Raw genomic sequence first — 17,393 nt, 5'->3', positions numbered from 1 at the left:
TCTGCCAGCCACGGGATTTGAACCAGCAACCTTCCAGCCACAGGCGCAGATCCTTAGCCCCAGAGCCACCGCACCGCATCAGTATTATTGGTACAGTTCAGTAACATACTGTATTCTAACGAAACTGATATATATATTCATAAATTGAAACAAAGAACCTGAAAAATAAGAGTTAAAGAGTACTAACCAATAAAACCTCCTATACCCAGAAACTATTTGTAAAATAATTCATAATACATTTTTTAATATCTTGTCAGATAAGGAAAAAAATCCTATATAATACTCATTTTTGTGGCGCCTAGCTATGGCAGTTTCTGTAGTACTAATGAGTCAAAGAGAGCAAGAATTGGAATTTTATTTTTTAAACACATTTTGTAGTGCTTCTGTTGACCTTGACAAGGATGAGGAAGGACATGAAGCCAGTCATTATGCAATCGTATTCAATCGCAGGACGAATGAGCAAAGGTCTTTGATAAACCTGTGGAAGCTATGATCAGTGACACAAGTGTTCTGTTTTTCATTTGCATTTCAATGTAATGCTTTGACACATCTCTCTTGTGGTGCTTGTTTCCCTTCACGGTTTATGTCAATGTCAGAACTGCATGCTGCTGGGAGGAAGGAAGAATACTGAGGTACCCCTGGAAGGCTATCTGGTAGCCCCGATACAGAGGATATGCAAGTATCCACTTCTCTTGAGAGTAAGTGTGGCTTCTCTTCTTCTGAAAGATGCTGGCTATTCCTGTGCTCAGAATTACTCTGCCGTTTTACCTTCTCTGACCACTGTGCTTCCAGTGTGCAGTATGTTTTGTTTTGCCAATCGAAACTGTAGAATCCTGATATTGGGATAGATTAAAATCAACCTCAGGGATCTTCATATTTATAATGAGAGATTCTGATGTGGGACCTTTCATACCAGAATTGATTCTGGTCAGAAAAATGTTTTTTTTTCTAAAAAGCAGAGGCAGAAATAGAAACAAAGAACATGTTAGGTGTTAATCACCTGGGTGCTGGTTGGGTAAGGAACCTTGGCACACCATGCAGCACCAACCCTGGAACTAGATGGGCATTTATGGGTTTGTGTTACTGTCAGTGAGGCCTGCAATGGACACTGTGTGGCTTTCAATGTGAAAGATGCCAGTATGATGGGGCTCCTTTTAGGAGGAAGTGTGCATGATCTTTATGTATTCCAAGCTGATGCAAGGTTCCTAACTGTAAAGTTGCATTGACTCATTGTTACCAGTTCCAAAGTGGAGCAGGAGGTATAATCTGAAAAGAAATAATTGCTGCTTCTAGACTTCATATATACAAAAACAGCAATCCTGATGGGGGCCTTTAGAAAATTAAGGAACAAGCAGCAACTAATTCCATGCTGAAAAGTAAAAAGTAGGCAGAAAAGGACCCAGGTGCATGAAGAAGGCTTCGCAGCTGAACCATTGTGCCTTTCGTCTTTCTTATTTTTTCAGAAGGGAATTAACTGCTGCTTGTTCCTTTGTAGCACCACATGCTGACCCACTCAAACCTATCTGTAAATTAAAGCCGTTTAATTTGTACTCATTGAACTTCGTAAGAATAAGATATTTTAATTTTAACGTTCTGTGTAAAAAATAGAAAATATGTTGCCAAAATATTTACAAATTCACTTGAAAGAGTCTTGAAAGAGTATTCACTCCTGTCAGTTACATTTTTGACATTTGAACAGTTTTTTCAAATCAACTGTATTCATGAACGTATTCAAAAATGTAACGGCTTTTACACTATTATATGTGAAGGAGGCTGAAGATGAGCAAACCCTGCAAAGACGATGTACTGTAAAAAGTAACATTTGTGACATGTTCTTAAATCAGGACTTGATGGAAACACCTTGGGAAGAAGCTATTGCTCTCTGGCTTTTTTGAAGAGTCTCTTCCAGCTTTGTAGAGGAGGAGGATGTTATTTTGCCCTTCTGTCCTGGCAAAAGTCCTATAGTTCTGACAAGTGTGTTGTTGATGGACTGAATCATCAAGCCGCACTGTCAATTTTCTCCTGGATTCAGGTCTTGACCCTGACTGGGCCGCTCAAGGACATTCGTCTTCTTATCAAACCACTGCAGCGTGAGTTTGGTCTGGTGCTTTGAATCATTATTTTGCTAACATTTAAACTCACCCGTCACTCAGTTTCAGATGCTTCTCATCGTTCAGTTGATGAGGAGTATCCCCATAACATGGCACTATAGCTGTGATGCTTGACAGTTGGGTTGGTGCTGACTGGGTGATGTACTGTGTTGGGCTTGCACCAGACTTAATTCTTTACATTTATACCAATAATTGCAATTTTACTCCATTCTGACCAGTTATTCTTCTGACACATTTCCCATGTTAGATTTAAGATGATTATTTTTCAGTAATGGCTTTTCTCGACACTTGCTCATACAGGTGTCATGGCACTTCACAGTTCTTTTGATTTGCAAGTCACTGTTGACTTCATGGTGGCATTCCTAATTAGTTTCCTGCTAGCCTGCTGGCTCAGTTTAATTGGCTTGATCTAGGCAGTGTCTGGGTGGCACAAAGCACATTTCACTTCTTAATGATGAACTTCACCTTCTAAATGGGATATACAGCCTTCTCCTCATTTGTCACTCCTTTATTTAACTATTGATTTAAAGGATCTGAGGGCACTTACAGAGACGGAGACGTTTACAACTATGAATGCAGGCAGACATCTTTACACTAATTAATTCTTACACCTGAACTGATTTATTGTCACTGCAGGAAAGGAGTTGAAAATCTATGTAGTCTTCAGTTTTTCTTTTAAAAAATACATATTTTAAGCATTTTTAACTTTATGAGTTTGGAGTACATTGTGAGAATACTGAATATAAAGTCCTAATTGATGTGGAAAATTTTGCAGGGGGGTGAAAAATTTTGTAAGACACTAAATGCTTATTATGATGCAGAAAAATGGATCTAAATAGACCAGTAGACAGATGAGTTATATTTTCCTTTGCGGATCCTGATACAGTTGGTTGATTCACAAACTCTTTGCAGTATTATTCTGTCAACTTGAACGCATACTGGTTTAAACAGTTATGAGGGGAGGTGTGTCTCATTTTCAGACAGCTTCATTCACTCTTCCTGGAATGTGGATTGTTCATGTAAACAGGAGCTATTGAAGAGGACTCCAAAGAAACACAGTGACTACCCCCTGGTTCAGGAGTCTCTCCAGGTCATGAAGGCTGTCTGTTCCAACATCAATGAAGCCAAGAGGCAGATGGAGAAGCTGGAGGTCCTGGAAGAGTGGCAGTCCCATATCGAGGGATGGGAGGTTCGTAGAAATAAACAACATTTTCTTTCCCTTGCGACTTGGCAATGTAGTGTTATAGTTACAGTATACTGTAACTGCAAGGAATTATTCATTAAATAAATGCTATTGAAATCTGCAACCCTTCAGGTATCTTCCCTCTGACATACAAAGTATGAATTCAAGTTTACTTATTTAAAGGCACAAAAGCAGTGGTGATGTGCAAGATTCTTTTTGGGGATTTTATTGTTGCCAGGTTTATCTGCAAAGCACAAAAAATGCAAACTTAAAATACTTAAAATAATGTGTAACTTAATCTATAAGTATACCCCTGATTCAACAATGTATGAAAACTAATTAAATTTTGTTTTATGCATAATTGGAAGGATTTTTTTCTCTGTCTAATTTTTTCTCCATTAATGCATTACATGCATCAGTTTATTAAGATTTGCGAATGTAACACTTATTAACTTCAGTAGCACTTAGACCAATTGTGTGACCTTTGAACTCCAAATATATTAACATTATTGCTTTCTTAAGAAATTAGAATTAATCTTGGCTCGATTAAATGAGCTATAGTAGATGCCCAGAGTTCTTTTTAATGAGAAGAGAGACCACTGGAAAAATACACAATCAGCAAGCTATTAAGCAAGCTGTGAATCCTTATTATTGGTTTGCAAAATGTGTCTTGTCCAGAGACCTCTTATCATTTCAGAAATCAAATTTAGTCAGTATGCAGAATATCTACTGTATATGCATTCATCTGCTGTCTGAATTACAACATTGAGAACATTACAAAACAACAGAAGGAATATTAGGATCAAATGCAGTGTACTCATATCCTTTTTGCCTACAGATAATTTATTCCACCAAATCAAGGAAAATAAATATCTTCCTTTATTTTGGGGAAGATTAATCTAAGGGTAGCAGCTCAAAATGGCAATCAAAGTGACTGCTCAGTAGAGACTGAAGTGGTTATGTAACTGATTTTGTTTAGATCATTATGAAACTGAGACAAAAGTCTTGTTTGAGAGAGTGAAACGCATTAGTTACTAGCTGAATGAACAAGACTGTGATCAACCTAGGAGAAGGATGAATCACTGATTAGAGCTCTGGTACGGTGTGTGAATGCCAGGCAGAATGGTTATGTAAGAAACACAAAGGATACAGTTTAGTGAAGTGTGAGTTCTGGACAAAGATTACTGCATGTGAGTTGAAAATATAAGAATAAAGTTATTATGTAGTGCTTTGTTTGGCAAACTAACATTTTCAAAGTTAATGTACTGTAGGTAGTAGTTATTAAACAAACCAAGATACAGTAGACACACACGATACTTTTCAGTTTAACTTGTTTTTTTCCATAGAAAAATTGACATGTTAGAACCTGGAGCCAGAGACTGCTTCCTGTAGCGAACATCTGATTAATGTGAATCAATACTTCCTTTAGAGACAGGAATGTAGATGAATGATGAAAAACACTGAGACCGTCTTAATCAAAATCAATCAGAATAATTTGTCATGAGTTTTATAGCTCAATTAAAAAATCTTTTTCTTAGTTTCATTTTGATTTACATCATTGATCTTCTTTGGGAATCTGCAATTTTTGAAGGGTGTTCGCATTTTGCAAAAATAGATTTTCTCATTTCTGTACTTTTTAAAAAAAGTTTGAGGGGACAAAGGACTTATTGTTTTAGATCAAATAATGTATTTATATGTTCCGCCAGCTGGAGTTTTTTTTCCACATCAAACATTATAAAAATCTACCACAAATCAGAAACAGTTGGTGAAACTTTTATGAAGAAAGTGTTCTGGCACATCTTTAAAAAGGCAGACATGGCCTTTCAATGATTTTGATGTAACCACATTTGAGCAGCTAAAGCCCTTATTAACATACACACCTTTTAGACTGTTTACTATTGTTTGCTGTCTCTTATTTAGCCAACTGCATTTAAAACTTTGAAATCTGAAGTGAAATGAAGGTAACAGTTTGCTCTTAGATGGTCATCACTTGTCAGTCTGGTACACAAAGGATTTATAAATCAGTTTTTCCCTCATAGTAAGTGTATGCTTCCTTAAAGAATTCCAGAATATTTACCATGGCATTTGCATTACATAATTATTGCTCAGGATCATGTTTAGTCCAAAATAATTATTGTACAGACTGCTTGTACTGCAGTTGTGTTGTATTGCTGATGTCTTTTTTCCTTGCGTCTAAATGTTTTGTATTATATTAAATATGGAATGGCTCCTGGGAGCAGAAATATTTATCTTTGCTTTAATCTTTTGTGTCCCATTCATGGCCCTTTCCCTCTGTCTGCTTTTTCGGAGTCTATAAAAATGTTAGTTCCTGATGCAACCTAATAATAGTAGGGATTCTTCCATACTGAGTATAATCCTGTGTTTCAGCACTGGACTTTAAACTGGGTGGAGACAGTTTATACTGGCCCAGTGTGAGTTAGTTGAATCTGTGTGTTGTGTGGTTTGATGCCTACCCTACTATTCCTAAATATTAGTTCATTCTTCATTATGTATCAGGCTACCAGCTGGAAAGAAAAGTTAGAAAGATAGCTAGGCTGTGGCTTCCAAATATGGAGGGAAAACATTTATGCTGGATAATCTTTTTTTATTGTTTCCGGTACCTGAGGTCACTTTGCTATCCTGAGCCCACTAACAGCTGTGTGATACTTGCATCACTGCAGAGTGACTTCTGTCCTGAGACACATCTCCGTTAGAGCCTAGTGCTGTTAATATGACAGAACAGCACTGGTTTCCTATATACTGTAGTTTCCTTTTTTTTTAGGACCTCCAAAAGAGTCTTAAAAGGTTTTATCTTTGTTCAAATAATGTGAATGTCTTTCTGTTTTGTAAAAATCTTGCCAGTTGTTGTAGATGAAGATAATATTGATTCTTAAGTTCTAACTTCAGTCCCTCCTGTGACAGTTATGACAAGAAAGAGGCTTAGGTAAGAACCTTAGGCACTGAATGTGCTGGTGTGTGGGTTCCAATGTTGTGCATTAGTGTTGCTAAGGCTTAGCGTGGGGTACTTCATCTGTAGCCTTCAGAACTGTGCGCGATGCCAATTTACTTCCTCACCACACTTCCTTTTAATCCACTTGTGATCAGTTAGCGTGACAAACTGCAGCCTAAGGGGAAACAACAGAAGATAAGTACTGAAAATATGAAATTAGCTACAGGTGTGGAAAGAGAGAACCGGATAAGCCTGATGACGCAAGCTGCAGGTCCTCTTCACCCTAGGGTCCCTTCAGTTAGCTTTCGTAGAAATGTAGAGATGTCTTGGATTGAAAATCAGTGAAAAATGAATTGTTCTGATTGTCATGAGATTTTCTGAGAAAGAGGAAATGAGATCTTTTCTGCAAATCCCTAGCTATACAATAAGCACCTCTTTATTTGGAGTGCTTCAAACTCCCAACGATTTCTTGGGTTTTGAAGTAACAGGTTCACAATGAATGAGCCCTGTTGTCTTCTTCCCATCTAATGTGCTCTTCTAAAGTCTGCTACAGTTTTATTGATGAATAATCCTCAGTCTTGGTGATCTGGGGCTGGGTGCCAATCTCATACTGTGGTTTGTTTGCGGAGGAGATTTGATCCACTGCTTGTCAGAGATCTACTGTACCAGCCCCACTGATGCCACATAGCACACAGCTGAGTGAACAAATCCTTTGAGCCAAAACACTAGTCGTGTGAACCAGTGGGCTTGCAATTCTTTTCAAGCTCCAGACTGATTACATGACCATGAAATTCTCATACCCGATGAGACCATAGATTTTTAAAACGGTAAATGTTAGTGGCTGGGGTATACAGGGCAGCTTTCGTTTCACAGAAACTTAGAGGGGAATTTTCAAAGCTGCCGGAACAAGCTCCAGAAGATGACCCACACATTGCTAAGCAATACCATAGCAGGTTTGATTAAGAAACATCTGGCTTTGAGCAGAAGCTCTGTAACACATGGGGAGAGAGAGAGAGAAAGAAAAGGCAGAATAGTGATTTCCTACCAGAAGGAAATGTTTAGCACATTTTCTGGCCTGAAAGCTGAGGGAGTTATTTTTAGATTTGACAGGAGATCAAAGCACCATAAAAAAGTCCCACTGAAGTCAAGGTAAGAAAATAAAAGATGCTGTTTTTTTTCTCAGAATTGCAATATGCTCACCAGACCTTTACTAGCTTGTCATACAATGTACTGTAAGTGAATTGTAATAGCTTATGATCATGTCTATTCCATACTGAAAGCTAAATCCTCAGTCAGAAAGCCCCTATAAGAACTTGCAGCATCTTGCAGAACACTTCTGAAAGATAAGTGAAAGGGTTAATCCAGTGGTGTGTCAGAACATCAAGGAATGTTTTCCCTTGCATGCAGAAAAAAGCTTACTGGGAACCCAAACAAGCAATTAGAAGTGGCAGCAAGACAGCCATCAGGAAATTATTGACATTTTTGTAATAGGAAACATCTTCCCAAACGATCAAAGTAGAACATCTTGATCGTTCAGACTATCCATTGTACTGTATATTTCTTGGGGTGTGGTTGTACCACATTTTGTTAACATTTGTCAAGGACTTTAGCCAGGATAATTCCATTCACATCATTCTTCTGGGAAATTGTTTTCTGGTGTGTTTTTTTTTTTAAACCTAGAGTTAATACTATCCCATTGTTAGAAGGATTTTAATAACTTGGGAAATAAATCACGCCCTTTGGTTTTGCTAGGTTATTAAGTGTGCAGTGTTTTGCATTGATGATCAGACATCAATTTGTTATATTTTTCTGTCCATTATCAGTATCCCCTTACCAGAAATCGCTTTGTCAAACAGAGTGTTTGTGTTTTTCTTGTCACTTTTTTAAGCTAGGCAGGATCAGGTGAATGCCCAGCCTCAAAGTCTGGTTTGATATTCTTGTATCACAGAGAGCCTGCCGAGTAGAATTGGAAAAACTACAGTGAATGATCCAGTCTTTTGAGGAATATCCTCACTGTTGGTTACAAAAATATAAATCACCACCTGGCAGTTTTTCTTTGTCCACAGCTGAGAGTGGAGATACCCTCTCTACAACAGTAGTGTGATCCCTGACAAATAGTTCTGCCGACAAGTCAGGCAGCATGCAGGATTAGGATAATAGGGAGTGCCAACATGCATCTCCTTATCTGGTTTTTTATGACGGTAGTTATTTGTTGCATTTCCTTTTTTATCTCCAGAAAATTCCATTTTGCATCTCAGACGTTTGATCCTCTGTAATGTCTTTTATAATTCTCACTCAAAAAAAATGACTTACTGTATTCACGTTTTTTTTATTCCTTTCAGGGTTCCAACATCACCGATACGTGTACAGAGATGCTCATGCATGGAGTGCTATTGAAAATATCGGCTGGGAACATACAGGAACGGATTTTCTTTCTTTTTGATAACCTGCTGGTGTACTGTAAGAAGAAGAATAGGTATATATACTTTGTTTTGGAAATATTGCAGTGGTTGGAGATAAATTAGTTTCCTTGTATGGAGATATTTTTCTATCATTTGACTTAAGAGCAGTTTGGAATCCTTAAGTATTTCATTGAACATTTAATCTGTCTTTACCAAACAAACCTCATCACGGTTGATAGGGATACAGTGGTGTGAAAAAGTGTTTGCCCCCTTCCTGATTTCTTATTTTTTTGCATGTTTGTCACACTGAAATGTTTCAGATCATCAAACAAATTGAAATATTAGACAAAGATAACACAAGTAAACACAAAATGCAGTTTTTAAATGAAGGTTTTTATTATTAAGGGAAAAAAAAAAATCAAAACCTACATGGCCCTGTGTGAAAAAGTGATTGCCCCCTAAACCTAATAACTGGTTGGGCCACCCTTAGCAGCAACAGCTGCAATCAAGCGTTTGCGATAACTGGCAATGAGTCTTTTACAGCGCTGTGGACGAATTTTGGCTCACTCATCTTTGCAGAATTGTTGTAATTCAGCCACATTGGAGGGTTTTCGAGCCTTAACCGCTTTTTTAAGGTCATGCCACAACATCTCAATCGGATTCAGGTCAGGACTTTGACTAGGCCACTCCAAAGTCTTCATTTTGTTTTTCTTAAGCCATTTAGAGGTGGACTTGCTGGTGTGTTTTGGATCATTGTCCTGCTGCAGAACCCAAGTGCGCTTCAGCTTGACGTCACGAACAGACGGCCGGACATTCTCCTTCAGGATTTTTTGGTAGACAGCAGAATTCATGGTTCCATTTACCACAGAAAGTCTTCCAGGTCCTGAAGCAGCAAAACAGCCCCAGACCATCACACTACCACCACCATATTTTACTGTTGGTATGATGTTCCTTTTCTGAAATGCTGTGTTACTTTTACGCCAGATGTAATGGAACACACACCTTCCTAAAAGTTCAACTTTTGTCTCGTCAGTCCACAGAGTATTTTCCCAAAAGTCTTGGGGATCATCAAGATGTTTTCTGGCAAAACCGAGACGAGCCTTTATGTTCTTTTTGCTCAGCAGTGGTTTTCGTCTTGGAACTCTGCCATGCAGGCCATTTTTGCCCAGTCTCTTTCTTATGGTGGAGTCATGAACACTGACCTTATCTGAGGCAAGTGAAGTCTGCAGTTCTTTGGATGTTGTTGTGGGTTTTTTTGTGACCTCTTGGATGAGTCGTCGCTGCGCTCTTGGGGTAATTTTGGTCGGCCGGCCACTCCTGGGAAGGTTCACCACTGTTCCATGTTTTCGCCATTTGTGGATAATAGCTCTCACTGTGGTTCGCTGGAGTCCCAAAGCTTTAGAAATGGCTTTATAACCTTTTCCAGACTGATAAGTCTCAATTACTCTGTTTCTCATTTGTTCCTGAATTTGTTTGGATCACAGCATGATGTCTAGCTTTTGAGGATCTTTTGGTCTGCTTCACTTTGTCAGGCAGGTCCTATTTAAGTGATTTCTTGATTGAGAACAGGTGTGGCAGTAATCAGGCCTGGGTGTCGCTAAAGAAATTGAACTCAGCTTTCCAAAGATGTGATAAACCACAGTTGATTTATGTTTTAACAGGGGGGGCAATCACTTTTTCACACAGGGCCATGCAGGTTTGGATTTTTTTTCCCTTAATAATAAAAACCTTCATTTAAAAACTGCATTTTGTGTTTACTTGTGTTATCTTTGTCTAATATTTCAATTTGTTTGATGATCTGAAACATTTCAGTGTGACAAACATGCAAAAAAATAAGAAATCAGGAAGGGGGTAAACACTTTTTCACACCACTGTATGTCCTATTCTGTTAAAATCACAAGGTTGTTGGAGCAAAAATACTCTTCACTACAAAACATAGAAGTGAGACAAAGTTCTGCCCTTGAAATTGACTTTAGTTGCATCCCATATGACATTAATGGGTGACTCTTGCAGAGCGGGTCTTAAATCTTGATGAAACGTCTGATTGAGAGTTGTGGCCTCTTGCCAAAAACTGGTGGAGCTCTTTCCTCTCAGGCCATGTTGATTATTTTAAAATGTCACTGAAATTTAGATGTATTTCAAAATGGATCTTGTCACAGAGACGTATGTGTACGGATTACTGTGATGCATTGTAAGGGTAAATGTGATCTACTGTTCTATGCACATCATTCATTCGACCTTCTACCTGATAGCAAGACCAAAACAGGAACCACAGAAGTCAAACAGTACCCTGGTGATGAGAATTGCCCCGAGACATGTTTGCTGAGTCGTGTACATATCGGTAGTTATTCTGTTGTGAAACTGTTTCACTTGTGTAATAGATCTCCTGTTATGCTCAGATTATAATCATGTAGAAAGTGCTCCTTGCTCTGAACAGGGAAATCTGCATCTTATTTTTCTCCACAGGCTTGAATTCCTTGTGTGCAAATAAATTAATTTGCTAATCAGATTGAATTGAAGTCTATCATAAATGCAGGGAATGTGAAAGTAGGTTTTGAATTGGGATCGAAAGCACAACATGGAAGCCTCTCTTACTGTAGGTCACCAGTCAATATCTGCCGCGGATGTTGTGACGCCTCAAACGCTTTAGATTTTTTGCACAGGAATGAGAAATAAGTCCTATGAAATATAAAATTAGTACTTATAAAGTCTCATCTGTCACCCTACCTGCTGCTGGCTTCCTTTTTGGCCTAAGTGCAGAGTTCAATGTGCAGAAGAAAATCAAGTTTAAATAAATAAACTCTGACCCAAACTGAATACTAATTATGTTTTTTATACTCACTGACTGTTAAGGCAGTTTTGCACAGAAACCCCAGCAACACCTTAATTTTAACTCCACGAGATGGATAAGCCTTTATTCACAATGTGCTGATAAGTTTAGAAACCAGCTACTAAAAAAATAGTGTTTTTGAGTTGTGACTTTCTTTCCTTCCTTCATTAAAAACCCATTAGGAAGAACTAATGAATGAAGAATTGCAGTTCAGCTTCTTCTGGCTCTTGGGTTCAGTTCCAGCCTCCGCAGTCTGTGTGGAGTTTGCATGGCTTCTCCAGGCCCATGTGGGTTTTCCCAAACCTCTTTTTTTCCACCCACCTCCAAGAAACAGATGCAATCAACTGTTTCAGTTTTTTACTTGGATAAAGTTTCCAGGGATGTGTGTGGGTGTTGCTAAAATGTTCCCAGCACAGCAGAGTCGCTTCAAATAGTTAGCAATGGTAGCACAGAAAAACTGCAAAACTCTTCTATGTATGAAATCTAATTGGAAATGAGTTTGGCTGAAGATTCTCAGTCACATGTGGATCTATGAAGACCTTTGCTTTGGACAGAGATCACCATTCCCACATGATTTACTGTATAACATTTACTATTAAAATACAGTATGTGTGGATTTTGTATCTTAAATAGTAATGATTACAAAAGAACTGTCCAAATCTGGACAATCAAATACTTTGATTTTTTTTATTTTTATCAACCTTGGTCTAAGCTGCTAAAATAAATATAATAATGTGCTTAATTGATAAAATCTCTCCTACAGTGTCAGCAGTTGATATCTTAAGAAGACCTGTAAAATCTGCAGGGCTTCAGCCATCATGATTGGGTATTTCACAAGACTGTGTCTTCTTTTTTAAGTAGAAGTTTTATGACACAATGAAGCCAACAGGACATACTGTAACAGGAGTTAACTATTATTTTGTTTTCTTTCTATAAAATTACAGACGATTAAAAAACAGCAAGGCAGCTACAGACGGACCTCGTTATCTGTTCCGAGGCAGAATCAATACTGAAGTTATGGAAGTAGAGAATGTGGACGATGGCACAGGTAAATGTTTTTCTATCGATCAGCAATACAGGAGAAAAGTGCAAAAGCAATGAGCTTTCTTGGAATTCTTTGGAGTAGAACAAAGAGTTTATAAAATTTCTGCAGCGTTTCTTTCAAAAAGATATTAAGTGTGTTACCAGAGTTGAGCAATTACAGTCTGGAGCTGAGTGATTGTAATGGGAGGCATGGAAATTACACTAATATTTCACTGATAGCTGTAAAGTTAATGTTTCAGTCAAGCAGTACTTACAGTGAAAGTACTTATGATGGCATGAATTATAAATTCATACTCATTTTCTAATGATGGTAGCCTTATTGTAGTAAAATAGGCACATTAGAGATAATCTGTGAAAGAATACTGCAGAACCTGTCAGCAATTTATCACTGAAAGGTTGTGATCTAACTCTTACTTGAGGGCAAAAACTCGTTTTCAGTAAAATTGTTTTTTTTCCCCTTTAACTTTTAAAAGAAGGTATAATGACAAGGCAACACAACAGTTTGGAGGTTAGGCATGGCTTGGGTTTAATTAAGGACTATGTCCCCTTCTATGAGGAGTCTCTTATTCCCCCTGCTTGTGGGTTTTCTCCATTAGTCCTGGTTTTCTTGCACTTTCCAATGACGTACTAGCTAGGTTAATGGCATGTCATGTCATTTGCCAAACCGCTTTATACCACGCGGTGTCGCAGGAAGCCGGAGCCTACCCAGCAAGCAACAAGCGCAAGGCAGGGTTCACCCTGGACAGGGCGCCAGTCCATCGCAGGGCCAGTGCAAGCCAATCACACATGGGGACAATTTGGAGGCCACAGTAAGGGCTGAGGGGGGAAATTTGGCCCTGACACCAGGATAAATCCCAACTCTTATCGAGAAATGCCCGGGGATCTTTAATGACCACTGAGAGTCAGGACCTCGGTTTAACGTCTCATCTGAAAGATGAGACTTTCAGGGCTAGGTTTACACTGTATGTGATTCTAAATTGTGTCGATGTGTCCTGATCGCAGCAGGGGGGGATTTCCAACTCACGCTCTGTGCTTCTGGCATAAGTTATATGCTGCTGCAAATCTTACTGGCAATAAATAAATTGCTTTCTGCAAATTTGGACTATCCAGTTCAGAATAAGTCTGGTTTAACATTTTGCACAGTGAATCAAAATGACAAAATTTTAGAAGATTTGTTTCAATGACCTGAACCTTTCTCACTGTTAACAAAAAGAGACACCATTCTAACAAACATGTCTTTAAAAGGCTATTGTTGCTGCTCATATCTTCTTACCAAAAAGTAAAGCCATTCAGTACATAATTTTTTACTTTTAATAAATTATATTAAATATTTTTTAATCTCAGGCCACGTGAATTAATTACAGTAAATATAGTAACTAAGTGAACAATGTGGCTTAATCTAATTTGCAGCCTTTTGTGTGTTCATATTACTGTATATGCTGTACTGTATATGTGCAGTTTTTTCTTGCAAATTGATTGAGAGGCAGTGCTTGCTAAAGGTACTGTATTGCTTGCTAGTTTTTTACCATTGCGCATAACCCAATTCTGCAACTGGAAATGAGCAGAATACTATTTTCTGTTGCATTCTACTTGCAGTCATTCAGAACTGCCACATGACTATAGTTTATTTTAAATTTTAAAGAGTGAAAATTTAATCTGAAAGCCAAGACAGTGCTGTTTTATTTTTCAACAATCTAAAATCATCAGCAAAAAATAGGACAGTAGTAAATACAACTGGTGTGATTTTTTAGCTGGATAACATTATGCAACATTGGCACTAACTTTTTTTTATTTATCTAAGGAGTTCAATGCTTCCCCTCTGTGGTCATTAGAAGGGTGGACCGTGTTTTTTGTAGCATTTTAGATTACATAATGATGTCATATTGTAGGCATAATGATGGGACTCAAGAAAAAAAGTGTTTTTTTAACTTTTAATGCAGTGTATCTTGGATAAGAAACACACTCAGATGATCAGTTATATTTGTAGAAACAATTATTTTCTCCCAAAAGGGCTTCATATTATAGATTTTTTAGACAGACTGGAGTTCTGTGGAGTATAAACATGACTTGCTTTTCAAGTGGTTTTGCACGTGTGCCTTGTGTCTAAGGCTTCAATCTGAAATATTAAAGAAAAAATTAGTTTCATCTTCAGCACCAAATGTAATAAATGCTGCTAGTTTCCTTTCATGGTGAGAGCCTGAGTGTTTTCTCAATCCAATCTGAATACCTTTAAAAGATCTCAGCCAATAGGATAAATTGCCAAATTCATTTTATCACACACACCACAAAAGATTGTAACAGAGGTTCAAGAGGATTCACATTCTGCTCCATTATGTTCAATTAGTCCATGGCTAGCCACATCTCTGTGTACATGTGCTCTATCTCCCCTCTCTCCACCCCAGCTTCACCATTGCAGCTGCCTCCCTGGTTCATTCCTCATAGTGAGGGGTGTTGTGTTGGTGCTGATCTCTGACCAATGTTGCCAGTTCCTCCGCCTACTAAAGCATTAAGCATGTTGTTCTTTAATATTTGTCAGCTTGTTTTGTCTTTATTACAATTTTACCAAACTACTGATATTTTGTTGAAGTGCTGAAATTGTATCATTATGATAAGTGTACTTTAAAGCAGGTAAAGAACATACCTAGAAGTTTTCAGAAGAATGGTTTATAAGATTACATTGCAACAGTTCTATCTAGGCAATAAGGGTTAGAAACGCCTTTTGTTGTGAAATAACAGATGCTTGTTGTTAATTTGTAATTGATTATTAAAGTTAAATGTAACTTCTTTGAATTATAATGTGGTGTGTTAAGTGTCAGGCATAGGAACAGCTTCACTGTTACTATTTACGATTGTTTTAAAATATATAAAAATGGCACATTGAAGTACATTTGTGAAATAAATAATTTGGATGAACGGCCCTCCCTGAAGGACTAGTTTGTTCAAAACATATTAAATTGGCATTGAGGAAAAATGCAGTATAAATTAAGAGCAGATGCATTTAGGACTGAAAATAGAAGTCATGTCTTTATGCAGAGAGTCAGTGGTGTCTGGGAAAATAACAAACATGGTGCTGAAGCTGATTCCCTAAGATCCTTTAAGAAATTTTGAATAAGATTCTGGGATCGATTAGTTTTAAGCAACCAAACAAGCAAGACAGCCCAAATTGCCTCCTGTCATTTGGAAACTTGTTAAGTTACAATACTACTGGCTCCAAAAGCGAAAGTAGGAGAAGTTATGTAAAATGACAGTGGCATAAATGTTGTTGTTAAGCACTCACTGAGCTGTTAGAATTTTTACAGTTAACATCTTGGCCACTAGAATCACCCTGCAGAAATAAAAGCAGAAATCTTAAACTTTCAATATACAAAAACAATAGGAAAACCCTTTTTATTTTCATTACTGTATGAGCTCCAGTGCAGCTGAACATGCTATTACTAACCCTGCTTTGATTCAGATTTGTCTTTGCAATTAGTCAACACTGTTTGCCTTTTCTGACATTAAAAAGGCTGACAACCGAACACTTCGCAAGGATGAATCAATTTGGAAGAAATCCCTGGAAGCTATTACTTTTACCACTCTGGAAAATTGTGTCAATAGATGCTGTTTTTGCTCCAGATATTGGCTGTTCTTAAGAGCCGAAGGATCCAAGGAATAATGAATAGAACATTCAGTAAATATAATCAGGAGGAAGTGCAGCACTGCTATAATGCATGTCTGAACTTTGGGATACTGTACGTCTTTTTATGTTCTGCTATGCCCCCAGGAGCATTCTTGCACACAAAGGCTAGAAAACTGACTTTAAAATGTACTTTTGCCATTAGAGTTTCTACTTCTAATACTGTAAACATGATATTTAGCCTTCTGGAGGAATGGTGGAGATGGTTCTCTTTACTGCACTCAAACATGTGTTCTTTTGTAACACGTAGAAAGATGAATCACCAAGCTCTGTTTTAACATTGAGACAGATCAAAACGATAGAAACATAATGCTGTTTCTCTGTGGCTTGGACACTCACCAGGACAAATGGATTGAAAATGGGAGGATTTTCCTCTACAAAAATAATCAACTCCATTTTTCAATAAAACACAGCATCTCTTTTCTTATTTTACTGTATTTCAATCTCATTGTCAATGCACCATTGCCTTGCAATGATACTTGACCTGGCTGGCTTTAGAAAGTTTCTCTTAGTGATTTATTTTATGTGGCGATCTTGAGCTTGCGTTCTAAGCTTGGTACGTGCACTCATCTATTTTCCCTGCTTAGTTTTGCTTTGTGGTCTTCTACAGATAACATAATAGACATGAATGAAAACAGAGTAACATACTTGTTACTTGAGTGCGAAGTCTTTCATTGTACCACAGAAGCCTATACAATAGCTTTTAGAACATCAGAACATAAGAAAGGTTACAAAGAGAGGAAGTAATTTGGCCTATGTAGCCCATTTGTTAGTACTTATTTGATCCAACGTTCTTATTTAAACATTTTTGAAAGAAAGCAGGGTATCGGCTCCAACAATTTAGCAGTTAGTGTGTTCCAGACTCCAACAACCATTTACATAAAAAAGTAAATTCTAAGGCTCTGAGTTTTAAATCTACTTCAGTGTAGTTTCCACTTGTTTCCTCTGGTTCCTGTTTCACTGCTGATTTTTTTTTTGTGTGTCATTCTGTTTTGTTTTGTAGCTGATTACCACAGCAGTGGAAACATAGTGAACAATGGCTGGAAGATACACAACACTGCAAAAAACAAATGGTTTGTTTGCATGGCAAAGACACCAGAAGAGAAGCAGGAGTGGCTGGAAGCCATTCTAAAGGAGCGAGAAAGGAGAAAGAGTGAGTATGTGAAGCTTTCTGCAAGGCATTGTGTAGTGATTGAA

General features: G+C 37.8%; 1 protein-coding gene across 1 annotated transcript in view; it reads left to right on the top strand.

Moving 5' to 3' along the window:
* Nucleotides 1-17,393, top strand: part of prex2 (phosphatidylinositol-3,4,5-trisphosphate-dependent Rac exchange factor 2) — a 155,281-nt gene that overhangs the window by 37,635 nt on the left and 100,253 nt on the right. The window contains exons 5-9 of the mRNA XM_088918835.1: nucleotides 597-698; nucleotides 3,139-3,300; nucleotides 8,587-8,720; nucleotides 12,421-12,524; nucleotides 17,200-17,349. Of these exons, the coding sequence (XP_088774961.1) occupies nucleotides 597-698; nucleotides 3,139-3,300; nucleotides 8,587-8,720; nucleotides 12,421-12,524; nucleotides 17,200-17,349 (652 nt within the window). The remainder of the gene's footprint in view (nucleotides 1-596; nucleotides 699-3,138; nucleotides 3,301-8,586; nucleotides 8,721-12,420; nucleotides 12,525-17,199; nucleotides 17,350-17,393) is intronic.

This window comes from Atractosteus spatula, chromosome 6 (assembly GCF_055471065.1).
Source record: "Atractosteus spatula isolate fAtrSpa1 chromosome 6, fAtrSpa1.hap1, whole genome shotgun sequence".
In the NCBI taxonomy this organism is placed as follows: domain Eukaryota; kingdom Metazoa; phylum Chordata; class Actinopteri; order Semionotiformes; family Lepisosteidae; genus Atractosteus; species Atractosteus spatula.
The sequence above is the reverse complement of the archived record's forward strand: the minus strand, read 5'-3'. Positions and strand labels throughout refer to the sequence as shown.